This window comes from Chaetodon auriga, chromosome 4 (genome assembly GCF_051107435.1).
Source record: "Chaetodon auriga isolate fChaAug3 chromosome 4, fChaAug3.hap1, whole genome shotgun sequence".
NCBI lineage: Eukaryota > Metazoa > Chordata > Actinopteri > Chaetodontiformes > Chaetodontidae > Chaetodon > Chaetodon auriga.
In genome coordinates, this window is record NC_135077.1 from 6621432 (window position 1) to 6649369 (window position 27938).

Here is a 27938-nt window from a genome sequence, read left to right on the forward strand (position 1 = left end):
TCCATCTATCTTAGTGATGTTTCCTCAAATGAGGGCCCATAATTGCTATAGCCCCTTGCTGGCAGGCAGCCAGTGTCCTAATTGGTGGCTTGGAGTTTTGGGAAGAGCTTTGTAAGGATTCTTGGATGTCAAATGAGCATGTCACAAATGCTGCACTTAAATATGGCATTATGCATCAGAAAATCATTCCACTTGTGTGTAAATAATTCAAGTTAATTACAATTTGTTAAGTGGATTACTAGACTAAATTTCTTCTCACCTTGTAATATTGTAATGCAGACGCATACTGTTCACAACTGAACCTGTGCTCCTTTCCTTCACGTGTTTTCAAACAATGTATAGCTGCCTTGTGATAGGAGAAAGCCCTGCAGCATGTTGACTGTGGAAGCAGCTGGTGTGTGAGCTCTTGTTTAGCACCTATATGTTTTTTCAGTCCACTGGTTTCTCTCATTCTCCCTCTATTACACAAACAGACACAAAGTCATGCACATGTGTATACGCATCTTCAGCATAACTTCGTCTGTTATTGAACTACCAGAGCTAGGTCATACACAGCCATATTGTTTTGTTATGAGGCTGTTATGGCCTTAAGTAAAACAGATGCCTTATCATTACAGTCTGACACACATTAGTATCTTTGTGAATAATGACTGAGCCGGGGTGGATTACAGAAGCTGGCTGAATGATTTATGTTTGCATTGTGTAAAGAAATAAAGAACGTAATGAAGAAAAAAAAAATTGTTTTTCTGAGGCTGCATGTGGTCAAAATTGTGTCTAAATTGAGTCTCATAAAGAGACCCTGATTTGCAGGGGGGGGGGTTTTGCACTTAAATTGCAACAAATGACTTGTGTCTCTCTTCCTCTGTCTTTGAGAAGATAGTGAAGTTCAGCAAAAGCAACTCAGGAGACAAGCTTTGGTCTGAACAGAGTCCATTCCACAGCTGGATTATGGTGCTGAACTTTTAAAACAAGAAATTCTCACTTCTCCTTGCTCTGGTCAGCAAGGGCTCAGCGTTTCCCGAATTCCTGAAGGATGCCAGCAAATGTAATATTTGCTGTTAGTGTTCAGCCTGGAGGAGCCTGAGTCTTGCTGCAGGCTTTGATGTTCGGCCGTCAAGGCAGGGGATAAAATAGCAGAAGAGAAAACAGGATAACAGCATTCAGTGATGGAATGTGTGAGAAATAAAAAGCTTCTGAGAGGAGAAGTGACACAAAATTGAAGGAGAAAGGTCCTGATTGCCTTCCTGTGAGGTCAATGAGAGGTTATGTGAAAGGCCAAGTCAGAGCCAAGCTGATGACAGCCTCATCATTCACTCCTGCCGATGATCAGTCGGGAACAGAGTGTGGTGGTTAGTCATACATGCGCATTGGGATTCGCCAGATGCTCCTAAATGAATGAATGAACGTCCGAATGCTCAGAAATGGTTTGTGCTGGATTCAGTCTGACAGCAGCTCAGATGCTCTAAAAATCTGAGTCGTACTGAACATGTGACCAAATGCTATTACGAAACTACCAGGTTCAGCTCAAAATTAGGGGTTTATTGAATGGGAAGGCTACATCCTCAATTTGTCCAGCACTTGTTTTCTGCAGTTATAGAAGGCTCCTTGCCTCATGAGGAAACACGTGACAGACGTGTGTTTAGTCATGAAGTATGAACCAGATGTTAGATAGATGCCTTTTAGTGAGTGGCAATACGAAAAAAGCAAAGCCACTCAATGATTCTGTTGAAGGCTCTTCTTCTTTGGCAGAATATTCAGTTTTTGAAGGCACAACATGCCAAATCCAAACTGTTTGTGTGTCAATGGGGAAGCCAATTCAAAAGAGCAGAAACAAATGAATAGAATTTGAGAAAATAAGGAAAAGGGGAAGCAGAGAATGCCGGAAAGACTTCCCATCATATTCTGTGTTAACACTCATCATGTTTGGTCCTCCTACTGCCGCTCTTCTTTTTTTTCTTCTTCTTCTTCTTTTTCTCTCAGATTGACATTACTTACTGGGTTACTAAAGCAAATGACAGCTGGTTGCATATTGTGATTTAAGAATAGAAAACATATGCTGTGCTTTTCAGGACACTATGTCGTTCACCAGGCCATTGAATCAAATGCATGGATTTGTCATGATGCATTTTGCACAAATACCTAAAACTGATCTGTGCTGGATTTGCAGCAAACAAGGTTTCTAAACTCAACAATCTGCAGAAATCATGGCGCCTTCACGGTTCTATCTGGTGTAAGCCATGAACTCATTCAGACTCTTATTACCACATCACATGCACGCAGCATCTCCCCCTGTCCTCACCTGGAGAGAGGTGCAGTGCCAAGTTGGGCGCCACGTGCCACGCGCCACGCACTCAGTTGTGGTTTGGATAGTAGTAGTGCGCGAGCTACGCAGCCGCGGGTCCCGTCCTCCACACAGGCTTTTCGCGCGCCAAACCCGAGACAACACGGACAAGTGAACAGGCAGAAACAAGAGGAGAAAGAACAGAGGAAGAGGAAGAACAGCGCTCTCCGCGACGAGTCTTTTTCGTGAAGGTAATTCAAAGTGCGCTTTGTAAAGATGTTGTGTTTCATGTGTCGCGTGTTTTGTCATTTAGAGTGAGGCTTGTTTGAGTATTTAACATGTAGCCTAAAAATCTGGGCGGAAGCTTTTGCCACCTCACATTTACTCACTTTAGCCACACTTTTACGCGAGGTGTGGAGTAGCTAAAACTGCACATCACAAGCTTCACTTCGTAGGATTTAACTGACTTTCCTGACCTGTAGCAATTGCATGTGTCTTGACATTTACTGTGTTGTTCATTGGTTTCTGACGCCCCCCATGAACACAGGAATGTTGCATATGTCCAAGTTTAGAGGGATGCAAAGCGGTCATGCTTTTAAAACGCTTTGTGTCCAACTAATAATCGAGAAATGGTGGCATGTAGTTTGAAGATACAACTTCTCGTTTTTAGGATCATTGAAAGAGAGGCGGAGAGATGTTTTGTGCTCATATAAATTAACTTATGACAATTCCAGACTGCGTTTGCTTTGGATACTCCAGCGCTTCTAAAAACGGCGTTCATATGCGTTTGCTTTCATTACACTCTTGTTTCACATAACACTCAATGGACTGAGTTCAGTATTGACGGACAGCTCAGCGTGGAAACGTGTGTGATGGTTCAGCACCGCGGACAGCGATTTGGGCTCGAGCCAAGGATTAAACGGCACGCGCAACAAACAGCTGGCTCTGATTGCTTTACAGAGGGTGCAGCCAACAGATAGATTCCGGCTGAATGACAGACTGGTTTATTTAACCACTGACCAGGAATGACAATGATACAGGAGCTCTAAATCATCTGAAAAGATGTGAAGGCATTTTCACGTAGATTTATTGTGTTTTTCATAAACAACATGTATAAATTGATGCTTTTGTGATTTTGGAGGCTGCATACCTTGTGACTGAAAGTCTTATTACATTTCCTTCTCATTAACTAAAGCAGCACTGTTACTTACATGAAGCTATCTGAAATTAAGCAAATCTTGAGTTTCATCTGCAATTTCAATACTTTGTCATTAACAAAAAAAAAAGATGTGATTTACCTGGACTGTGTTTTCAGCCACAGGCAGCCCACGGGCCTGCTTGGCTGGCATTCAGTATTCAGTGTGTCAGTCAGACAAATACTGCTGAAGCAACGGTCTTGGCAGGGATGGCGTGAGATGTAGGGGATTATTTTTCTGCCCTTGCTGAAGAAAAAAAGGTTTGTAGCCACTGTCCATTACAGGCTGCGCTCTGGCTACTCACACCCCCTACAGATGAGAAGATACGTGTTGCAGTGACACGGTCATTTTATAACAGGTTGTCCATGTTATCTGGACACAGTGTGGTAGTAGTTCAGACTGTGACTTAAAGATGGAAAAATACCATTTGTGAACCATTTTAGGGTCTGTTCAGTTTCACCTAGACCTTCAAAAGTTACATTTGTACTATTTTCTACACTTACTAGCATGCATATTTGCACATTAGCTCTTTTTCATTGACTGCCAGCCAGGGGTTAAATATGTGGCTGAAATTAGCAGTTCTTGATAACAGATGAGATTCTGCATTACGCTGAGCGCAGTGCCTGCAACATTTTAATGATGACATCAGTCAAAAAAGGAAGCACTTCATAAAACATTAACTAGTCGCCTATTAGCATGCACATTGCTATACTGGCTCTTTAATCGTCATTAGAAAGCTTCCTACCGTACTTACTATCGCTAAACAATAATTAGGAGGTTACTGACGGAAAACTCTTAGTTAATGTGGTCATGCAGAATAAATCTTTGATAAGTAATAATAAATAACGACTAATAAAGAGCCAGTATGCTACTAATATGCACACTAATTAGCAGCTAGTTAATAATGAATATGTGTGCCTTAATATGAAGCACTCCCTTTTTTTTTCTTTTTTTTTTTTTTTTTGGCAGATGCCATCACCAAAATGTTGCAGGCACTGATTTGTGTTCAATGCAGAATCTCATCTGTTGTCAAAAACCACACTCTAGTACTTTCAAAGGCTCAAGAATCCACAGATTGTCACCAAAGGCTTCACAGTGTGTCCTTTCATTAAAATCATGCAGTCTTTGTCCATTTTCCCTCCATCCTTGCGTCTTGTTAACGTTAGCAACAGCACTGTTCACAGTTTATCAATTTGTCACTCCTGCCAACGAGAAAACACAGCTGTAGGTCATCATTAATAGAAACCCTCTGCCACAAATACCACGTTGAAGACCATGAACACGCCCAACGAGGTCAATGATATTCAACTTGTTTAATATCACTTAATGGAAATATTAGTTATATTAGAATGATCAGGTTTTGGTAGTAAAACTGTATATTTCTGTTATTTCTGTTTTAGGCTTATGTCAGAATGTGAAGAGAATACACACACTCATTAGAAAGACTCTTGTTTAGTCAGGAGGTCAGATATCGAGGAGCATCTATGGCCAGGCAGTATTCATAATGGGTCCTGTTTTGTTTTCCTTTCTTAATCCTTTAGTAAATTCACTTGCTATTCTTGCTGTGCATATGAGGCATGCTGCACGATAACACAAACGTGTTAAGCACAGTAAATAAGCATTCCCCATAGCATCCACCTACTCTCTTGGCTGCACCTCAGTAGCTTCAGTGATCACTCACGCTCTAAGGAACATCCTGCTGGGAATGTCTTCAAAAAAGTAAACACGGTGCTCTCTGGTGTGCCGTTTTTAATGACCGTAAAATGTGACAGTGATCCGCTTTTTGGTTTTAATTTAGATTGGTAATTTATAGTAAATGGCTTTGCACAGACTCAGGTAGTCTGAGGTGCTGCAACAGTTTCACACAGATGTGGACTAATGATGTAGCTGCACAGAATAGCGTTTATGTTACTATTAAAATAAATGCATACTCATGTAAAATGTCTTTTGGTCACATATTTAAATGACTGAATAGCATCTGCTTTATCTCCAGTGAAACCTTGTCTTTACTCTGTGTGTCTGCACACTGATGTGACTGCGTGTAACATGTCCTGCATCCATTTTGTTCAATAATCTTCTGTGATGTATTTGTGACTCTATGTCTTTCTCCTGTTTTCCTCCCCACTCCAAAGTATAAAATGCACTACCACATAGGAGACCTTGTTTTGGCTCTCGCTCATCAGTCCATTCATGCTTGACTAATTCGGAGGCCTCTTCTGTATAGTGTTGCCTGGCGACAGGACCAAGTCAAGCACTTAAAAATGGGAGACTTGTTCTCACAACAAGCAAGGGAAAGTGGATGTTAGTGCTACTGCTGAGGGTGACTGTTTTTTGTTCCTGAGTCAATGGAGAGTCAGCCCTTTTAGAGATCACTGCTGTGCCATTCACTTTTCTTTATTAGATTAAATAGACTTCCTGTCTCTCATCTTTAAGTCATTCAGGTTATTATTATCTTTGTTTCAAATATGTCTACTCGGAATGAAGTAGCTCAGGGCACTTGTCCCTGATGCACACAATGTTTTAGCAAAGCAAACAGAATCTTTTGCAGTGAAGTTATGTAATTGTATTCATAGTTTTTTGTCATAGTGTATCTTCACTATCACTTATTTATGATCATCAGAAGACATTAAATGACTGACGAGCTCTCGCTACGCTTTCTGATCGTGATACTGTATGAAGGAATACACAGGGGATGACAGCTCAAAGCCAAAATCATTTGCTAAAAGACATAAGGGAACTGCCTTTGGAACAGCGTGAAAGGCTTGGGCTATATCCAGAGCTGCCCCATCCAATTAAGATGATCCGACATTGCAGAACCAGAGATGTACTGCGTTTTGATGCAGGCTGCTCTGGAGCCTTGAGGGTGATGGAAGACAACACCTTCTACACTGGGTCAGCTGGTTCAACTGTTTATACGCAAATGTGTGGCAACATTTAGTAACCAGTTGACTGATTTAGTAACCCCCGGTTTTAATGTGGAGGAGGTGGACATATGACACAGAAATTTCCACTTCCTGCTCTGTCTTGACAGCTCTCACCACCGCCGCCTCTCCCTGCTGTTCACCGGATGATTCGCTGTAAGTTGTCTGGCCTACAGCAGGGATTTGCCTTGAACAACTGTATGCATCGTTTCATTTTTGGTAGGCATGCCTTCAAGGGAAGGCTGAGGCTCCCCCAGAATTAGACCACTGAGAAATCATTCTAGCTTGTTAGCGCCCTACTGGAGGCCAGCATAGCTCAAAGACACTGGCTGATATAGGAGAGCATATGGAAAGAAGATGTCCTCTGTGATATAACATTAACTGTCAGACTCACATAATCGGGGTAGCAGATCAAACAACAATGGCAGCTATGTTCAGATCAGAGTCCATCAAAACGAAACATACATACATACATTTTTTTCGTAGCTCTACTGAATCATTCGTGCTCAAAGGGTTGACATACTCTTACTGGCTGCACAAAAGAGTTGTTTGGCTGTTGTGCATTTTATTTGGACGTGCAATATTATGTTTTATACATCTGCTCTGGGGCCTTTGTTAAAAGTGGGTATTACAGAAACACTTTATCACAGTCAGAACTGGACTGTCTAATTTTCTATGGCATTATTTGGTATATTTCAAAGTGTTTTCCTTCTTCAGTATCATAAAATTTAAGATTGACATTAACAATATTAATATTGCAAAAGATCTTTAAGATCTGTGTGACAGTCCGTGAGGCTCATGTAGGCTTATTAGATATACAGTACGTATAGATTATTACAGCAAGAAAACAAAATTTTGTAACTACAGAAGTTGTGTGAAATAGTTTTAAAAAGTCACATTGGACATAGTGGTTGTAGATTTTGTGTCATCTATTGTATTCTAGTTTAGATTTTAACACACGAGGACACTTTAGACAAAATAGAGTAAAAATATAGAAATCTTTGTAATACTGTTATAACTAGTGACACGCTGCTTCTGTAGTGCCCAGGATGCATTAGGTAAGGGAAACATTGAGAGGCTGTGGGTAGTTTCACTGTATAAATGTGTGCATGTGTCGTGTTTTCCGTGTAAGTACGTCTGCTTAAACTGCACAAGCAGATCTCAGCAGGCCGATGATGGGGGCCGCCAGTTTCATCCAGCTGCGTCCGTGCCTTGATGACATATCTCCTCTCTCGTGCTATTGTCCTCGGGCTCCTCCAGCCAGCATCAACCAACAGCTACTAACTCCCTCAGTGTTTGTGGTCTGTCCACATCAGAGGCAACAGAGGGACTGCACTCGCAGCCACGCTCTCTAACAGCCACAGTAGCTGGGTCAGTAAGCACGCCAAAAAGAGAGCCATGCTGTGATGCTTACAAACCCTCGACAGAGATGAACGAATTAGGGTGACAGTTGTTTTGCAATGACATTTGGGGCTTTTTACCGCAGTCGCTGCCTATATTTAGCTCATTAAGCTGAAATACAATTTAAGGGTTTTACTTGCTAATAATTTTTCAAAACAGTCGTTGTAATGTTTTATGTTTAAAGTAGAAGTTCTATTAATTTTTATCAAGTCAGTCAAGACTGCAGTGAGTCATTATATGTACCCCAATAAGTATTTTTTTCTCTTAGTGTTTACTGCAGCCCTCTCTGTTAAAGCACTTGCCCCAACAGGTTACAATAGTGTTTATTAATCTGAAATTGTTAAACTGTCACTGACAGACAGATGATCACTAAGTACAGAGTCCTATGTATCAAGTTGATCACATTTGTCTAAGTACTACAAGTTGTCTCCTTAAGTCAATGATTATATTCTATAAAATACAGTTTTAATTGTTGAAATGGGCGGAGACGTCTGTGTTACTGTTTGTCGTTCCATCAAATTGCCGATTGTTCTTGGGAAACGTGGTATTTTTGGTGGTGAGCTGTTTAAATTAAGGTCGACAGCGGGTTAGGTGAATGTTAACAAAGTAGACTGAGGATGACTGCCCTACTTTTGGTGATGACGTGCCCTTCAACAGCGGTGTGCATCTGCTTTACTTGATGCCAGTATGGCCTCTGGACCCCTAGTGGCTGTGTTCAGTATTACATCAATGGTCGAAAATGTAAACATTATTTATCACTTTTAGAAAAATGTTTTATTTTGTTGTGGATATTATGTCTTCCACAACTCTGAGAAAGTGTTTAGAATATTAACTTGATTAATTTAAAAATGTAGTTTCTGTTTTTGCACAAGAGAAATACATTTGAGGGTGACAATTACAAAGTTTCAGCTTAATTTATCACCTTGAATTTATCACCATGTTCATGCAAGTCGAGTCCAACAGGTTCAAAGAGGTTTTTAAAGGAAATGCTCATGTTTATGGAGGAGAGAGAGTTTTTCTTGTGTACCCCTTTGCAGACAGGGAGGGTCCACAAGCCTTTTTTGTTGGTCACAGTGGCTTTGAACATCTAATGAGAAACATTTCTCAATAAAAATAAAACCTTTTTTTTTTTTCTCAAATGAGATCAGTCACCATTTCTAATCCTTTAGAGACCAGAACAATGAGTAGAAATATTAGTATTCATGAAGAATTGAATGTGATGACACCTGTGTGTGTGTGTGTGTGTGTGTGTGTGTGTGTGTGTGTGTGTGTGTGTGTCTGTGTGTGTGGTTGTTTTTTTTTAGGGGGGGGGGGGGGGGTTCTCCTCCTGAATCCTCTGTACACACATGCCTGCTTTGTGTTTATGTTTGTGTAATATAAGAACTTTTGTTACTCCTTGTTTTTACTGTCGCTGATATAATGTTCTGCTCCCTGTTCCGTTACCGAGCGGCGCAGCGTTAACGATGGCTTCAACATATCAGTGCCAGTGAGCCGAGCCAACACACACAATAGCAGGTGCCTGGATATGAGACACAGGAACATTTGTGCGTCTGTGTGACTGTTTTTGTGTGAGTGAGTTTAGATTAAAGCCTTTTGCTTTTTGTTCAGACTCACATTAATGCTCTCTCAAAGTTTTGTTGGTGTCAATCAGCTGTTGTTTATCCATATGCCTAATTGTTGATGTTACCCCTTATTATACCCTTGACCTTTGACAGATCAGCTCAGGGCTGCTGTTCATGCTACAAAGTGTTCCAGCTAGTGAGAGCACTTACACATTTTTAGTTGGCCCATGCAGTGGTCTCATTGTGTTCATGTTGCTCTTTACTCAGGCTAATGCAGGCAGTGAGGGGTTTGTTAGTTGCTGTTGCTTGCACAGGAAAACATGTTGCTAACCTTGATCATGTCTGCTGGAAAAAGGGCCTCAAGCTCTTTTTCTAAGCTGCTTGTGTTACAGAGAAAAAGCAACAACAATAACAAAAATGTCCATATGAGGACTTCTAGCTTTAGTTAGTACCTAATTAAGCAAAGATAAGCTATCCTGGGAAGCTTTTATTGTAAAACAGCTGCGGTGTCACTCAGCAGCTCCTTTATTGTGGTGCTATGTGCTCAAATTAGACTTCTTTGGCTTAAGACTGTGGCGGCCTGTTACATAGGAAGAAGAGAAATAGATACAAAATAGAAAGGAAGGGCAGAGCAGGCTGTGCGCTAGTGTAGAGGATACAAATCCTATTCACGTGTTGTGTGTATTGGACTTACAATAGTCTTCTAGGATTAATTTACCTTTATATCTAAGAAGTGGGGCAGCTGGCTTTACTTCCATAAGAGGGATGGTGTGTGGAGCATCTGAATATCCTGCACAGGGTTTATGCATTTAACACATTTTAACCATATGGACAGAATGAGTTGAGTAATCTGTCTTGTTTTCTATGATAGTCCATTGTTTTTGACTGTATGTACGAGTCAAAGACTAGATGTCCAGAACCTGTGTAATCTCTGACATGCATGTGTTGGAGATGCAGGACATTTTAACATGTTTAGTGTCATGGCCTCCTCTGCTCTGCTGAAAACACATGTTGTGTTGAAACGGTAGCTTATGCATCTCTCTTAAAAGCTTCACTTCTAAGCATCAGCACCACACCTCATCCCTTCTTCTGACCGTTCTTTCTGTTGAGAAGCTGGTCCTGCATCGCAAGCTGGCAGATTTGTGGAGATCTCCCTACTCTGTTGTACCGAGGTCGTACATCTAGTCATGATACAAGAAGTCGATCCATGGAGAGAAATAAATGCCACGAATCTTATGAAAATTTCAAAATCCTTTCACATATTCACTCAATCTTTCCAGTTCCCCCCAGCGGGTGCTTAACGTGGCAACCCACTGAGAACTCATTATGTAAAATCAATTCCTTTCAACACATATCCCATGCCAAGCAACCTCCACTGCTCCAGCTTCCGGCAAATGTGGGCATCAGCTACCATAGGAACAGATCCATCGCTTTATGCAAGCGGCGCACACGTTCATATGCTGACACATACTGCACACCATCTGCAATGCTGCATCTGCATCACTAGATGTAACAGAGCAGAAATCTATATCAGATATTTCGAGTTGTTTGTGATTATAGCAGCAAATAAAGGAAATAGAAAAACAAAATCTTGCAATTCTCTTCATAAACATTACCAGTAATGCTGCAGTTTTGTTTTGTTTTTTGGCTGGAGGCAACATGAGAGCAGTCAAATGAAAAACTTTGCGTAGTGTTTTTCCAAACATGCCCCACAAAGCCACTGGCCCTGCACAAAATTCTAATGAGAGATTCGGAGGAGAGGGAATCTTTCCCAGATTTCTTTGTCAGCCAAGAGGAGTTAAAGGCTGTTAGCGCTATCTATAATCATATTCCTATTTATTACTTTCCATTGCATTCGCCTCTGACTTGAGTCATCTGCTGTTGTTTATTTAGGTGCACAGTCGCAGCAGCTGAACATCTCGCTCCACAAAACCATTACTCGCATAGTCATGTTTTAACTATATGGATATTAAAAAAATATCCTGGTTTGAATAGATTAACCTGTTTACATAGTGCCTTCATTTGTCCCCATTTTTGACAGCTAAAACAGCAGTTTAAGTTGTTCTGTCAAGAACATCCTCAATGCCAGTTGTTGATACTGTTTTCCAGCGAGCAGATGATGGTGACTCTGCAGAGAGAAAAATTCCAGCGTGTTCTGAAAATGTCACTGTAGTTTTCTTACTCTGGGATGTTTTTTCTCATTTTCAAAGCTTTGCCATTCGCTTCCCTCAGGGCTGGTTTGATCCTGTCTCAGGAGGACTTTTATGATAACTTACTTCCTTTTAACTTTGATGAACTCAGTGAAGATGCTTTTCTTTCTGTCCCTCTTCCAGTTCTCCTTTCTGCCGGCGGCGCCCCCCCTGCTGTTGAGGCTGTGGTATGAGCCTATGTGGCAGGAAGGCGCTGACGTTGCTGAGCAGCGTGTTCGCTGTTTGCGCCCTGGGCCTGTTGGGCATCGCCGTGAGCACCGACTACTGGCTCTACCTGGAGGAGGGCGTCATCCTTCCCCTCAACCAGAGCACCGAGATACGCATGTCTCTCCACTCTGGCCTCTGGAGGGTTTGCTTCTTGGCCGGTGAGTTAGTATGAGGTCTGAAACATATAGATGGAGTATTTTAATCCCTCTCTTCTCAAGGCAAGGTAAACCAATTGTGTCTTGTTTCAGTCAGGACATCCATTTTATTCCTAAAGTGTCTGCTCAGAGACAAATCTTTATGACCAATCGGTAATGATACATTGATTATATGCATGAAAACATTTCATGCAAAAGCTTCATGGTTTCAAAGGACTTTGTGTTCTACATGAATATTTATGGTAATTGGTGGAGTATTTGTGAATTCAACAGCACCACTATGATCTTTATAAAAATATATTGAAGTGTACATATGGTTTGAATTAAAACGTTTTAATAATGATCAGTTCCAAAAGGCTGAATGTTTCTGACCAGCAGTCAGAAACACGTTTCACTCACTCAGTGCTGCTTGAGTGTGCTCTGTCCTGCACAAACCTTTGGTGAATCCTTGCCTCAGCGTCTAGTTTTCTCTATAATGCATATTACATGTGCACAGTCGCCTGTGTTTCTTTCCTCTCGCCTTTCCTCCTCTTGAGCCACAAGACTGCAGAAAGTGTAGATGACTAAGTTTTTGCTTCCTGTTTGGCTATTTGTGCATGAATGTTTTAACTTTGTCTTGACCTCTGTGCAGCGATACGACCAGTACTTTTCCATTCGTGTTTGGTTTCACTTTACTTTAATTTAGGGCTGCATCCTTGAAAGTATTTTTATTCCATTTGAAAGATTGGCTTTACCTGAAATCTTTCCTCACGACTTACCCAGCGGCTGACGTCTGTTCTGTGGCACCCGCGGCACCTTGGATTGATGCAGAAAACCTTCAGTTCTGCTTTTTCTTTTTCCTTCCTTTTGACCTGCATCTCTTTTCCACCATAGCACTCAAGAGGAAATAAAAATATTATGTGCATGCTTTAGCACCTTTTGGCCTTTCAAAATATTGTTCCTCCCCAGCTCCAACATCACAAAGGCATGCGTGGAGGTCTTAATTGGAAAAAAAAAGAAGCACTAACTGTTAGATTTCATTCCTTTCTTAGAGACACAGCTCTCCAGACAAGTGTTGCCCCAGAGTAAACAAGGTATCAATTTTCGCTCTTACCCTTTGCTCCCTCTGCTAATGCAACTGTTAACTGTACCAGTGTTCTGTGTTCTTCTTGTTGGGTGTGTACTGTCGATGTTCAGACAAGACTCTGTCATTTATTACACTCAACATTTCTGCTTCGGTCTTTTGACAATTGGATGTAAAAATGGGAAAAGCTTTGGTTTTGCATGTATTAGTTAATTTATCTTGTAATATTGTTACATTTATGGTTGTATTGTTCCATTAATCTCTTTGCCACAAATGGCCTGCGCTGTCCTTTTTCAGGGTTAATCATTCAGTCACAGCAAATATGTATTCAGTCCAGCTGTGATTAGGTAACAGATGCTCTCCTGCCACGTAGCAGGCCATTGCTACAGTATCAATGCACTAATGGCCCAGTGTGTGTTTTAGGGGCGATTGAGTGGCCTTATTGCCCACTTAACTGTTCTAGTTGACCCAGAAACAATTACTGCACATGGTCACAGTATGTTGTTACGCCAGAGAACATGAATGAGGTTGTGTGTTGTTTTGGCTGGTATTGATGTTGGTTTGAGGTCACTGGGTGTTTGACTGTTAGCATTATTTACAGCCATGAGTTCAGGCAGAGGATCTCTACCCATACAGCGAGCGCTTCCAGTCTGTCATTCTGACTGCTTATGTATTGTAGACTGCAAGGTTTGAAGCAAGGATAGCCATAGCATTGAGTAAATAAATTTAATCAATTTTAGTTTATTTCCATATTCTAGCTTTGCAGTAGCTTCTAGACCACATTATTAAAATAACATTTACATAATGTTTTATTAATTTTCATCGATACCACAATAAATATTTTTCATTGCGAGTCTGGAATAGCGGCGTTTCTGGAGTCGTTCAAAACTGACTGAAATCGGGGCATTAAGTCTGCTGAAAGCACAATCAACATTTTATGTAAGAGTCATTATTTCTCTCTGTTGCACTTATGTTTGAAAGGTCTGAGAATTACAGCTGCAAGTCTGCACATAAAAAAAAAAACACTATAGCCTGACAGTCGTGCTGCAGCACAACCTTAACTGTTAATAAGGAAGCATTCCAAGTGAAGGGAAGGGAAGTGATGTTTTGATAACTCGGGAGAGAGGACCCCTGAGGAACCACAGAGGCCTTCCTCCCCCTGTGTTGATGTGTTTTCCTTTTATGGCAAAAGCAAAAGCAAATAAAAAGCAAGAGTGGGAGAATCGACAGGCTTATGATTGCCCGCATATCCTCCACCTCTAGTACAGATTGTTCTTGCCTTCATGTTTTATATGTTCTGTTGAGCATCCCTTGATTTAAATTCCAGGGTTTCTGACAGGAGGTTATTTAGCAGAGGCATTACACCCAGATTGTGACCCAGCTCAATTCCTCATTGATTTGTGCTCACCAGATGATGGCCTAAACAAACAGTAGTTACACACATTAAATACATAGCCTAATATTTGCTATATGAAGTAGGCGCAGGTCCATGTTTTGTTTGTTAAACTGCATTTCCTCTAATGATGTTTGCAGACAGGGTCTTTTCAGGTGAGGTGACCAGCCTCCACTATAAAACACACAGAAACCTTGAATGCCTGCTGTCAGGAGTGTTTGCACCGGTGCCCTCATAGGGAAAACAAGCATGAAATCCTTTGTCCTATTACATAACCAGAAATCAACTGCTTCATGTAACAAAACTGATGCATATTTTTCCTTAATATGACTTATCTTCAACAACTGGAACCTTCAGAACTTTACAGTTTTCCAACGTATTTCAATCTTTATATGCTCCGTCAGTAAATGTCCGAAACACAGCCAGTGTGCCATCAAGATATTTAATAGCAGCACTTATGTATTATTCTACTGTGCATTATTAACACATAACATGCATTCTGAAAGCTAAGCACATATGCTGCACCACAAAATATCCCCTATTCTAGCACATCATAGTGTGTGGGGATAAACACATCAGTTGCATGAGTTTGTATTTGTGTGTGTTTTGGTGTCTGACTTCGTTACTATATATGACAACATGATAAAGGGGAAGGTGCTAAAATCTAATGCCTAATGCTCCTCGTACATACTGACAGCAGATAATGTGTTCTGTCTGAGGCAAGCTGTTGACACCATGTTCATTTGCCACTTGCTGTGACGTTGTTTTTATGTGGCATTCAACAGATTTACAGATGAAATAGGCTGCAGCTGTATCACAGCCACCACACAATGTTTACCCGTGCCAGCATGTGGGAATAAATCATGTCTAGTTACTGAAAACTTGACATTTGTTATGTGCGGTCATAATTTTTTCCCAGGAAAGGTTTTATCATCATCATGCAATACTTCTATGCATTCTGAAAGCATACTGCAAATACTTCTGTGTCTGACTTTTCTTTGTCCACGTGGGATAATTAGTGGGAGTTTAATCAGTTGTGTGGAGAGCTGAGTCCTAATTTCACTCAACTTTTTTTTTTGGTTCTAGGGGAGGAGAAAGGGCGATGTTTTACCATAGAGTATGTGATGCCCACTAACGTCCAGATGACCTCTGAGTCCACTGTTAGCGTCCTGAGTAAGTAACTGCTCACACTCCACTATTACATGAGCTGATAATGATGCCCACTAACAGATGGGACTTATGTGTAAACACTCAGGGAGCCTATGTAAATGGCATTGTCTTGTTAGCACTCTTTACATGCATTTACCCTCCACTAGAACCCTGGCACAGTCTAACATGTAGACAGATGAGCAAAACTGGCAATGGTCACTCATGGGAAGCCAGGTGAGGGGTCTTGTCATTGTTGCAACACCAGCACTCTCCTCCCTTCCAGTGGGTTGCACAGGCGGGTTGGCCTGGACCTCGTTTTACACCCTTCCAGTGAACCTCATCTCTGGCAGGTGGAAGAAGTGTTTGGTAACACCATGTGTCACTGAGGGAGCACATGTCTGTCTGCAGCCCTTTCCAGGCCAATGCTACTGTAGGGTTGGCGTTGACAGGGACTGCAATGCATCTTAGAGTCAGCCTCTCTTGATTTTGTTATGTCAAGTCTAAAGTCATCACATACATGACAAGTCTGCCCAAGTACAAGTCATGTTACTTGAGTCCACACCTCTGCACTATGCTGTCATCTATGAGGTCTGTGCTATTCCTGGACCAATCCCCAAGGCCAGTCCACTCAAGACAAGAGCTGGGTGTGTATGAAAAATGTATGGGTGCCATTTTCATATTGTAGAGACCCCCTGCAGGGTGAACATGCATGGATACACATAAGTAATGGTAATGTGTAGGAAAGCAGTTGGGACTCCAGAGAGTGACACTTTCAAGACCCCCAACTCCAGATCTCCTATCCCCCATGTTTTCAAGCTGCAGTCCAAAGATGGTCTTTGATTTCAAAGAAGACAGAGATAATAAGGCACTCACATGCCTCAGCCCTCTCTAAAGGTTGTCATAACGTGCTAAGTGAAGCAGACAAGGTCAAGGGAAATTGGATATCCAGAAAAATTAATTAATCCACTCATTTTCTAATCTGCTTATTCTGTTAGCACAAAACTTGAAATAGCTTCTAAGATTCAATGAATAACACATTGAAGATACTAAGTAATGAGTGTCAAAGGGGTGATTATTCTTTTTAGTACTCTATTAAGGAAGAGAGAAACAAAAGTGGAGATGAAAGAGTGACAGAAAGTTGAATGTGAAAGAGGTACATGACAGAAAGAAATCACTCCCTGGACATAGAATTAATTGGCTTCTTTTGAGTTGAAAGTTAAAATCCAGCAAATAATACCAACGAAAAGTGTTTGTTGCCTAATGAGTCTGCTATAAATTAAAGTGTACTTCCAGGAATACTACTAAACTTAAATTGACATACTGTATGCACTAGTTGTAACTCTGGATTTCATACAGACACAGATGGGATGGGATGGGGTACAGAAATAGTAACTCGAATGCTCACAGCATGAAAAGTTAATACAGGCCCTGTCCAATCACATTAGGTCACATGACTTTGATGTATTGATATATGATGGCAGAGTTCCTCTGTCTTATCATGCAGCTTTGTCATTAGAATTGACGCTAAAGCTGCATTTATGTAATAATTTATTTTTTCTAGGGCTTCACCTGCCATTGTTTTTTATTTATTATTTCTTTTCTTTTTTTTAGAACTCAAGCTTTTCCTGAATTTGCTCGTTTGTTTCAGACTCAACACACATCCAGAAACTCACTCACTCTCACTTTGTGAAAGAACTCATGTGGCGTTGGGTATCTACTGTAGGTTTTAATAGGCAAGTTTACCCGCAAAACAATCTTTACCCAACTAATTAACCAGTTCCGTTAAGGTTATGGCCTTAAACATCTGGCCCATTTCGCTGGAAGGGAAACGTTTTGTATAATGGAGAACACAATGGGAAAGAAGTATCACAGATGTACTATACCATTCGCTCACAGCAGGGAGGTTCAACCCCATCTGAATGTAAAGAAGGAACCACGTCCTGAACCCATGAAACGCTGACTTGACGAGTAAGACCAGCCTCAGTGGAAAACCCCACGCTGTTACTCCAAGGGCAATTGCTTCCATTAGAAGTTTCACAAAGTCACTGAAGAAAATCCATAAAACTGAAAAGAATCCATGAAGTTTGCATTTGAACAAAGTAGCAACGACCACTGTGTAACGAGCACATCTCACATTCAGTTCAGTTCCAAACAAACTTCTTCTGGTCTTCTTCCAGAGATGATCCGGTCTGCCACACCCTTCCCTCTGGTCAGCCTCTTCTTCATGTTCATTGGTTTTGTACTCAGTAACATCGGCCACATTCGACCCCATCGCACCATCCTGGCCTTCGTCTCTGGAATTTTCTTCATCCTGTCAGGTACTTTCTTTGGCTTTTTCTTTCTATCTATCTATCTATCTATCTATCTATCTATCTATCTATCTATCTATTAATTGAATGTCCCTTTCTATTCACAGTCATTGAGTTCTATCTCCTGCCTCCCTCCCTCAGGTCTCTCTCTGGTAGTTGGTCTGGTCTTGTACATCTCCAACATTAATGATGAAATGTTGAACAGAACCAAAACTAACGAGGCCTACTTCAGTTACAAGTACGGCTGGTCATTTGCCTTTGCTGCCATCTCCTTCCTGCTGACTGAGGTAAAGTCAACCACCAACTGTGGATAATATAAGATTGTATTTTTCCTGGCTGGGTTTTACGAGCATGCGTCAAAACTAGTCCTCTAAACCTTTTTGTCTTACCTACTTTTTTCTGTCTCATCATAAAACCACACTTTTCTGTGTGACAGATGTAAATTAGGTGTTGGAACTGTTAGCATGTTCTTTTTGAAAAATCCCCTCCTTCAGATATGAACAACTGCATTGTGTTGTAAAAGAATAGTCCTCGTTATAATTTAGGGTTAATAAGCTATGACTCATATGTTTATTCTGTTTCTTTTGTGGATAATTGATTGTGCCTTTGCCAAGCAATGAAGGTCTGCAAGCTGCTTTTGATGTTGTTCACAATGAGATGTCTCACTGACAGGAAACGTTCTTTTTCTGTGAAATTCTGACGTGCATTTATGTTGGCAATGATCTCATTTAGAAAAAAACAAAACAGGAAGAACATTCACAAATGCACGCTTGCAGGAATACATTCAATGAAGCAATGATTCAAGTGGTCACTTCAGGGGGTTGATTTCTGCTGATGATTATTGGGCAAAAGAAATAATCATCAAATATAATAAGTACACATTTGAGCAAAGTCCGCAATTATATATTTGGTGCAATTTGTGAAATAATTCTATTCAGGAAACAGAAGTATAGTAGAAGGATATTACCAAACAAGAGGAAACTTTGTGTCCCTTTGCTTCCTCTCCCCTCCCAGACAGCAGGTGTCATGTCAGTGTACCTGTTCATGAAGCGCTACACAGCAGAGGAAATGTATCGACCCCATCAGGGCTTCTACCGGCCTCGCCTCAGCAACTGCTCAGATTACTCCGGACAGTTCCTCCATCCAGACGCCTGGGCCGGACGTGGTCGCAGTCCCTCCTCCATCTCCTCTGAGGCCTCCCTCCCGATGAACTCCTCCAACTACCCTGCTCTCCTCAAGTGTCCAGAGTATGAACAAATGTCCTCCTCACCTTGCTGAGGCAGAGGATGAGTGGTTGTGCTAGCATCAAAGTGGTCATTTTGATCTGACTGGATTTTGGCATAAAATTGTCTAATAATTTGATATTATCCAGCTTGTGTCCTGACTATGACCTGATCCTCTCTACCTTTTTTTTTTTTTTTTTACTGACACCTTTTGGTTCTGTGGGGACCAAAACTTAAGTTCAAGACTCGCTAGATCACTTTATTCTCAGCTAACCTGTCTTGTTTCAGGGAGAGCTCTCAGAAGACAAGAGAGGAATGAGTTTGACCAGGTTGTATTTGTTTCTGCTTTTCCTCAAGTTTTTAGTGATAGGTGACTTTCAACCTGCTGACCTGACTGAGAGTGAAGTCATAACCTGAGTACCTTCAACCAACATTGAGCAAGGCCAGTATTGGCCTGTAGTACTGCCGCAATCCTGATAGCTTTCTGTCAGGATTAGACGCTGTACATCAGCAGACATGCAGAGTTTAGAATAGGGACTAGATCTGGATGGACAATTATGTGCAATGGCTGCAGAGTTTGCAGGTTTTCAGAACCAAACACGACAGCATGTGCTAATCAGTGAAATCGCTTTGGTGTAAGGGAAACTAGCTCAGAATAACAAGTCTTAGAGGGCGGTTCATGGGGCATTTCCTCAAATTGATCGTAAGAGCATTGCTCCAGTCGTGCAGACTTTAGATTTCCAAAGGTTAACTCTTTTTCAAATTGTAATTGTTCAACAGCTGTGCTGGTGTGCACAAGCAAGTTTCACCTGCGTCCTCAGTTGTCACTTCTTGTGTATACTGTAGGTGTTCTCATACACACCACAACTTTTTCTTCTTCAAAACAACAGCGACACGTGAAAAAACATGATGAATGAGAATTTAGACCATTCAGATCATTTGATGGACATACCATTTCATAAGAAAGCTGTCGGGAGAACTGTGAAAGGTTGTAGGACAGATGGCATTTGACCCTCCGTATGAACTTCACCTCAGTATCAGCCAGAAGTACTTACTCTGTATTCCACCTTTATGTCTTTTGAGCTATTAATTGTTATGTAGCCACAGGTTTGGTTTTTTTAGCTGTGCATGAAGGGTGAAATCTTCACTTTCACTTCATTTTTTTTTTTTTTTTGTTTTAGCCCTCCAGCTTCATTTCTTTTCATTGGTCCCTTTCAGCAGTTTAAGTATTGACACCAAAGGAAAGGTTTGTATTATAGGCTGCTAATCCACACATATGAGATACATTCTACATATTAATAGTTATATAAACTTTGAGCTTATTAATGTATATTCTTGTAGAGTAAACAGACAAAACAAAGATATGCTTTATTTGCTTTTATAACCCATTATTTATAACAATACAGGACTGCTTTACATCAGTGTTTCAGACAATACACATGTACATAAACCTTTTATATTCTCAGAGATCCTATGATTCCTGTATGCAGCGGACTTCTTAGTTAGTCAGGAGATTAAAGACAAACAGTGTATGTAACCAAAATTTAAAAAGAAAGCAGGCAGTACAGGGGCAACACCGATTGTGTTTATCAGGTTAGAGTTACAAAATATTTGTTAAACCTTTAAATAAAAGGAGAAGGCCAAAGGGGAGAGGATGAAGTCTGTGTGGTCATGCCTCGATGGAGAGTGTGAATGAGTAAGGTGATACAGAAAACTATTTTGACATGGAGCCATTATGAATGTAAGATTTGCTGAAGAAAATACTGCTAAATGAGGGCGATTTTGTTGTTGTTTTTTGCATATATTAAAATACCTCTCCTATAGAAATATATGAACCCAAATTATAGATAAATATTTTTCTAATTTGTCCCCTTACAGTGACATAATATTCTTCGATGTTTGATACACAAGTATATTATGTGCCAAGGAGGAAGTTGTATCCAGGTTAAGTGGCTTAAGGTTAAGTACTGAATATATACATTTCATGCAGCATTAAGTGTGAGTAAACATATTACAAAGAAACATTTCGTCTTGTGCAATAATTTTGTTAGTTTGATATATTAAAATGATAATCATTGTCAGTATTTAATGTTGCATGGTGTGAACACATATTATTAATAGCATGCAACATTTCATCACTGGATCATGGTATTCCACCTGCAGTACATGTAAACAGACATACATAAACACAAACTATGCTAAGCTAAGTTCACTCTGTCAAGCACTGTTTTGGTATATAGACCAGATACATTTTGTTTATTTTAAATACTGTAAATATGAAATTATGCGTGTTTGTGTATATAGATTCATTTTTGTATAGACGGCAGTACATGTAAAAATTCTGGTTGTTCTGTTGTTGGGTACCTGCAGTATAAGTGACAGCTGCTTTGCCTCCTGTATCACGTCGAGAATGTGAGCTTTTGCATAATGGTAATGGTACACTCCATTAAGTATTCAGATGGTGTTATTGTCAGATATGAAATGTCAATATCTGTGTGTATTTTTACAATCAGAGTCATTTTCATGATGTTAAATGTGAAATGGAATATGTATACTCAATGAAATAAAGTTTAATGGGATTTGATAAACAATAAGTTTGTTTCTTCTGTAACAGCTAATGTGTTTGAAATGTCTGTATTATAGATAATAATATTAGTATATTATTGGTTAATCATATTTATTGTGCACGTGTCAGTGGTAAAAATTAATGTTCATCACTCAATCTCTAAAGGTAAAAATCGATTTAGCCTGGTATTTTATATTACTGCCATTTTTTCAGGGTTATATAGCAAAAATGTAAATCATTATTTGTATCACAATAACAAAATCCTTTAACAAGTGCTAAAGTCTCAGAAGGGAAGAGTGACATTATGGAAAGTTAGGGTTTGCTGTTATTCAGTCAGTGACAGAGGACAGTAAACACACCTGAGACAGCAGGTACTTAAGCATCTCAATGCTTCTGGTGCAGTGAAAACATTGCTGTGGTCATGTGATGGACCACAGTGAAAATGGTTTTATTCATATGAGAAAATAGTCTTTCAGTGCACACATTATGTTTAATGTGTAGCACATTGTCGCCCTCTGTTGAAAGAGAGCAGAAATGCATATAAATGGAAAACTACAGCTGTATCTGTTGATCACGTTCTTTACTTTTTAGACTTCTGGATCTTCTAAAAACGTCTTAAGAGTATCTTAATATGTCATATTTTTCTCCCACTCTCTTGCACTGTGATCTGAGGCTTCACCTCACATGAGAGAAACACACTGAAAACAGAGTAAACTCTCTACTGGGTTATCACACCACATTAACATGGCTCTCCCCCCTGACAGCGATAAGGTCCGATTACTGTCTCAGAGAGTGAGAGTGCCAGCATGAGTCCAGCACCGCTCTGACTGTGAGAGTTGGCACTCATCCATCTGGTTGAATGAGAGCTAATGGTGCTATCAGCGGGATGGAAACAGCTGCATCATTTGCATCATCTGCTGATGTGCCCACAAACTAAATGAGCAGTTTCATCTGCTGACCTGATGAGTTGGGCACGTTCCCAAATTGATTAACCCAACATGAAACGATGTGTTGCAAGTTTCACTGTTGGTAGTAATTAATACACATTTAGTGGTAATCTAACCGTTTAACTGTTCTTGCTCTGCTGTACTATTAATAAATAAAGTCATTTGTTGTGTTATTTCTTCATCAAATCCAAAGTGGACAAATTCCTGCCTGCTGCTGCTGCTGATGAGACATAGCCAAGTATCTTTTGACAACAGCTCCATCTAGTGTCAGAACTGTGGACACACAGCTTCCTATCAGTGTTGAATTAAGCTGTTACAGAGAAGAGATCTGGATCTCCCAGGCCTTGACATGTGCTGGTGCATACAAGCATAATAAGAGATGCATAGCTCTAAATCAGGTCCAGACTGGGAGTGATTGGATCACAATTAATGCTGTTTTTTTTAGCACTTTCATTGTAATGTGCAAACCACTGCTCACTTAAAGTACAAAGTTCCTTAATTACATGAAAAGAAAGCTGAACTTGCTTTCTTTTTAAAAAGCACGTGAGGCAATGTGTTTTTTCTTAAGGAAGAATGTTTTCTTCACTCCTCTCCTCCCCGATGTAAAACAGAAAGGGGTAATAATACAGCGCTCAGAAACAACATTTCAGTGACATCTTTTAATGATGGAAAAACTAAAATTCAATTACAATGCACATAAAAACCTTTTCCATCATTTTCCACACAGACACTGTATGTTGCATTCAGCACACTTCAAAGATCCTGCCTTTCTCCAGTGTCAAGACTGAGAGAAAGAAAAGTCAGGATCATCAAGGTCAGGAAGGACCTTGATCAGGACCAGATCAGGACCTTCACACTGAATGTAAACAGTCTGGATGGCATAATAAAATCTATCCATCATGTGTAACATCTATTCTGCATGTTTTAGAAAATACAGATTCATAACTGCTGATCAAGCTGCTCTTGAAGCAAATGAATGAAAAGATTTTGCAGATTAGTTTAAATGTATTTGAAAGTTGCCTACACGCTGTCACGTTAATGTTTTCATGTACTACTTCCCTGTTATAATTTGGCCAAATGATACAAACTAATGTTATTAAAAAGAAAAAGAAAAAAAAAAACAGGTGCTCTATTTAAAGACTGACAATATCATTTTCCAAGATATGTGAAAATGAGAGATGGTAGGGAGTCAGGAAAGGCCTTCGGGGTACGCCAGCAGCACTTTAACGAGCCGTGGGTGACTTTGCCTCGGCAATCCATCTTAAGTGTTGTTTCAACACTCTCAAAACTCAAGGGACTTTAATAACACTGACCCTTAATGGATGAAAGAGCACGTGAACACTCCACCGCCACATCTTACCCAGAGGGCATTGTGATCTCTTAGATGATCCTCTGCACAATGTTCATTGAAAGAAAAGGTGATAAGTGAGTAAACATTTAGAGCCCATCTGCAATTCTTCCTGCTCACATCATCATCATTCATTACGCTTACTTAGGCAGCCTGCCTCAGGGCAAGTCTGCACCATTTTCAGTCCTCCTCTCCTCTTGAGCCCTAACGCCCCCCGAGCCAGAGGCCACTCGATGTGTGGTGTCTGTATCACCACATGTAGAGAGGACATGAAGGACAAACAGACGCTGAAGCACACTAGAGATTTGTGTGTCCTCCCGCAACAAAGGCCGCAATAAATTGGTTGTTTGTTAAAGGCAGCCTGATTGTGCAACATCTCCACACAGTGCAACTAAGTATGAATTTGAATGTCCTCTGTAATGTTCACACTTCTGATGAACTATCGACTCAAACGACTGAATATTCTGTGTTTGTGCTCTGATTTTTTTTTTAGATGAAGAGTTAGGAATCTGTGGTTTTGGAATTTAAGTTAGCTTCATCATTCAGATCTGTACCAGCAAGAAAGAGGAAATTATTATTTGATTAAAAATTGCACCCAAATGAGAATATTTTTCCATCTCATATAAATCTCTTTTTTTATGTTTTATTAACCTCTTTCAGTCACTGAATGCAGACTTCAAGCAACTATGAGAATCTTTGATTTTTGTGATAGCTTAGTGGAAAGGCCAGCATAAAGTGTTAGCGTGTGAGTCAGTTGGATCACAGTAACGTCAATCAATAAACGATATCTCCATGGACTGTACGCATCCATTTGCATTATACGCTTCTTCGATCAATTTTCTCTCTCTTTGCTGATCCTGCCTCCTGTATCAGCCACAACCACAAAATATAACATCAAAAATAAAATTCTCTCAAGAAAAATGTCCACCTGTTTCCTTTTAACAGGCTAGCAGAATACTCACTGCAAAGGCTGTATTCAAAACTACCTCCTATAATTGAAGGAAGCAGTGATTGGGGTAAAATGTAGCATGTAATATGCAGTATACAAAGATAAGCTAAATCTGCAGTATGCATTAGACCAATGCAAAAGGACCCTGGAAGAGTCACAGCAACCAGCTGAGTCAACAACAGGAAAGTTCTTTTTACAATTTTCGTTTGCTATTTCATTACTAAATGTACTAAATGTACTCAATGTAATTGAGTGAATCTGGTTACTTCAAATCATCAGACAGGCATTCTCTCAGGGAAATGTTGATCTTTCAGAAAAATCGTGAAAATCCATATTTATAATTTCTCCTTTTTTTTAAAGCATAAGGGAATGCTACACAGTTTTGGAGGTTTTCATTAGCGCAGGCTCTTCCTGTGATAACACTAGAAGAGACGCAAGGTGCAAGGATCACTGGAAAATATCAGCCAAATAATTCCAAAATTTAACTACAGAACAGAACATTAGTCCATGCATGATGTCACGCTTCCGGTCTGCATGCTGTAAAGCACTGTGTTGCAGGGAACTGGACATTCATCAAGAAGAGACAGAGCCAATCTTCTCGTTGATGGACTAATTTCCTCATGTAGGTCATATAGAGGCATTAGCATTAAGTTGAGGCTGTCTTATTACCAGCTTTATGCTACCGCAAGGCATAAATGTCTGCCATTCTCCCTCAGCCTGAACTTCAAAAGCACTGCATAAAGCATCAATGGGTATTGAGGAGCATGCTGATCATAATTGGAGTTGTTTACACATGACTTTGTGGGTTCTTCAAACATTTGCGGTTCTTCAGAAAAGTTTGTTGAATCGTTATATGATGACAGTGAAGTGGATAACTACGAGTGATTGGTTTTATGCTTTACATTATTCAAGCTATTCTAGGTTACACAGACTAACACTTGTGTATAGAAACACTGAAATATAACTGAGATGAGAAAAGAGGAGAGCTGGCATGACATGCGGTTAACGAGATAATGAGCAAAACCAAAAACTGAGGAAAAAAAAACAAAACAGAAAATACATGCTGGTGAAAATGGCTCTCTCTGATTGGTTCTACTCACAGCAGCACATTTTTTGGAGGAAGCCTGTGAGGAAAACAGGACAATCAATTCTCACAGTTGGTATTTTATTCCAGCGTGTGTCTGCTGCCTGGAAGAACTGAAAACTGGCCGTGACTTGTATTTTCAGGGTTTATACCAACAGTCAAGGTCAGGTGAAATGATCAGATTGCTGAAAGGAGTTTGTCTGCCTGCAAATGTAAATATGAATGCATGTGTCCTCTCGAGTACCATTAATCTCATACAGGCTTATTTTTTTAGCTGAATCTACCACCTGGGAGGTCTAATGCATTAATACGCTCTTTAAAACCAAATGAATTCAAGTGGAGAAAAAAAGGCCAAATAAATGATGTTATGGGACAGAACAATGGAATAATGATCCAAACATAGAGGAACTCCCATGAGAGCAGGCTTACAGGACCAAAGAAAGGAGATCATGAATAATGTACCAATAGTCCATCACATACACACACACGCCCACACACACAGTCCTTTTATGCCATTTCTCTGTTCATCTTTCCATCTTCCCTCAGGATTCCCACATCTTTCATCCTCTTCTCTCTGTCTGTCTGTTTTCTGTCTTTCTCCAGACTGCTTGTGGAAAAGGAAAATCTTCTGTTCAGCAGGTCATTTGTAAATACAGCAGGTTCATCTCCATTCGACCGGAGGCCTGAAGGACAAGCACGGAGCCCAGGACTGTGTGTGTCTCTCCGGCTGTCTCATTAATGAGGACAGTTTGGGCTTTTTGATGTTCCCTGCTGGATTTCATCTATACCATGACCTCTTTGCTCTCTGCTTGCTTTGTTAAGTGATTAATTAATGAATTTGATTTAACATGATCTGATGACTCTCTCTCTCTCTCTCTCTCTCTCTCTCTCTCTCTCTCTCTGTGTGTGTGTGTGTGTGTGTGTGTGTGTGTGTTTTACATTATGCTAGAGCAACCGCTATTTTTCACTCAGTAATAGAACAATTTCTGTCACTCCGAAACTGGAGAACTGCTGCACAACACAAATGATGAACAAATTAATACAAACATCTGTGCAAGCAGATTGATGAGAACCACGTCGTTCTTGACTCTTTGTTAATGCTTTGTCATAATGGTTTTGTCTTCACCCGAATGTTTGAGGCCATTCATTCATTCATTCATCTCCTATACCCGCATATCCCTTTCGGCTGGCTATGGGCGAGAGGCGGGGTACACCACCAGCCGATTGCAGGGCAACATAGACAAACGAACAACCATTCACACTATGGACAATTTAGAGTCACCAATTAACCTAATGAGCATGTTTTTGGTCCGTGGGAGGAAGCCGGAGTGCCCGGAGAGAACCCACGCATGCACGGGAAGAACATGCAAACTTCACACAGAAAGGCCCGACCGGGGGATCAAACCAGCGACCTTCTTTGCTGTGAGGCACGCGCACTACCTGCTGCGCCACCGTGCCGCACAATTTGAGGCCATATTTTTTGTAATTCTTTTGAATTTTGACATCAGTGAATTATGAGACTGTCAGACAGACAGAGGTGGGTTTGCTGCTTCAGTTATGAAGCTGTTACTTGAACAAAATTAAGGACAAACAAGCAGAGAATCAATTCCACAAGGGACGTCGCTAATAAGCACCAAACACACACATCCTGTTCATTTGGGCCTGTGTACGGCTTCCTAACTGATTGCTGGTAAAAAGCTGTGGTTCTGAGAACGGGTCAGTGCGCTGTGAGCTGTGGACTAAATCACTGTGGCATGTTTACTCATTAAAACTGGAGATACAGGGAGAGAATAAAGAGAGGCGAGAAACTCACAGTTTTCATCTGAAGTTTTCGGGAGTTTTGTCACACATCACCCTGTAGCTGAGGATTCGCCATGTTCAAATGGCAGAGTGGCATAAATGCACATGCTTTGGTGGTGATAATGATGGTGGTACATTGAAGCCTGTGCCTGTGCCTCTTCATGCTTTCATATG

At 40.5% G+C, this 27938-nt stretch overlaps 1 protein-coding gene across 2 annotated transcripts; it reads left to right on the forward strand.

Annotated features, from left to right (window-relative positions):
• The first annotated feature begins 2311 nt into the window (after positions 1 to 2311).
• On the forward strand, positions 2312 to 21655 carry LOC143319962 (voltage-dependent calcium channel gamma-5 subunit-like). 2 transcript variants are annotated; one of them, XM_076729261.1, is made up of 7 exons: positions 2415 to 2532; positions 11695 to 11936; positions 12965 to 13006; positions 15476 to 15562; positions 17716 to 17856; positions 17989 to 18134; positions 18862 to 21655. In XM_076729261.1, the coding sequence occupies exons 2-7, from the start codon at positions 11741 to 11743 to the stop codon at positions 19123 to 19125; spliced, it is 876 nt and encodes a 291-aa protein (XP_076585376.1). In that variant the 5' UTR covers positions 2415 to 2532; positions 11695 to 11740; the 3' UTR covers positions 19126 to 21655. The 2 variants fall into 2 exon arrangements, with proteins under 2 accessions (XP_076585377.1, XP_076585376.1); XM_076729262.1 differs by lacking the exon at positions 12965 to 13006 and having other exon boundaries at positions 2312 to 2532.
• The last annotated feature ends 6283 nt before the right edge of the window (positions 21656 to 27938 follow it).

Coding starts and splice junctions, on each gene's coding strand:
- LOC143319962 (XM_076729261.1), top strand. CDS start 11,741: ATGAGCCTATGTGGCAGGAAGGCGCTGACGTTGCTGAGCAGCGTGTTC. Junction 11,937..12,964: donor GAGGGTTTGCTTCTTGGCCG/GTGAGTTAGTAT, acceptor TTCCTTTCTTAG/AGACACAGCTCTCCAGACAA. Junction 15,563..17,715: donor GTCCACTGTTAGCGTCCTGA/GTAAGTAACTGC, acceptor GTCTTCTTCCAG/AGATGATCCGGTCTGCCACA.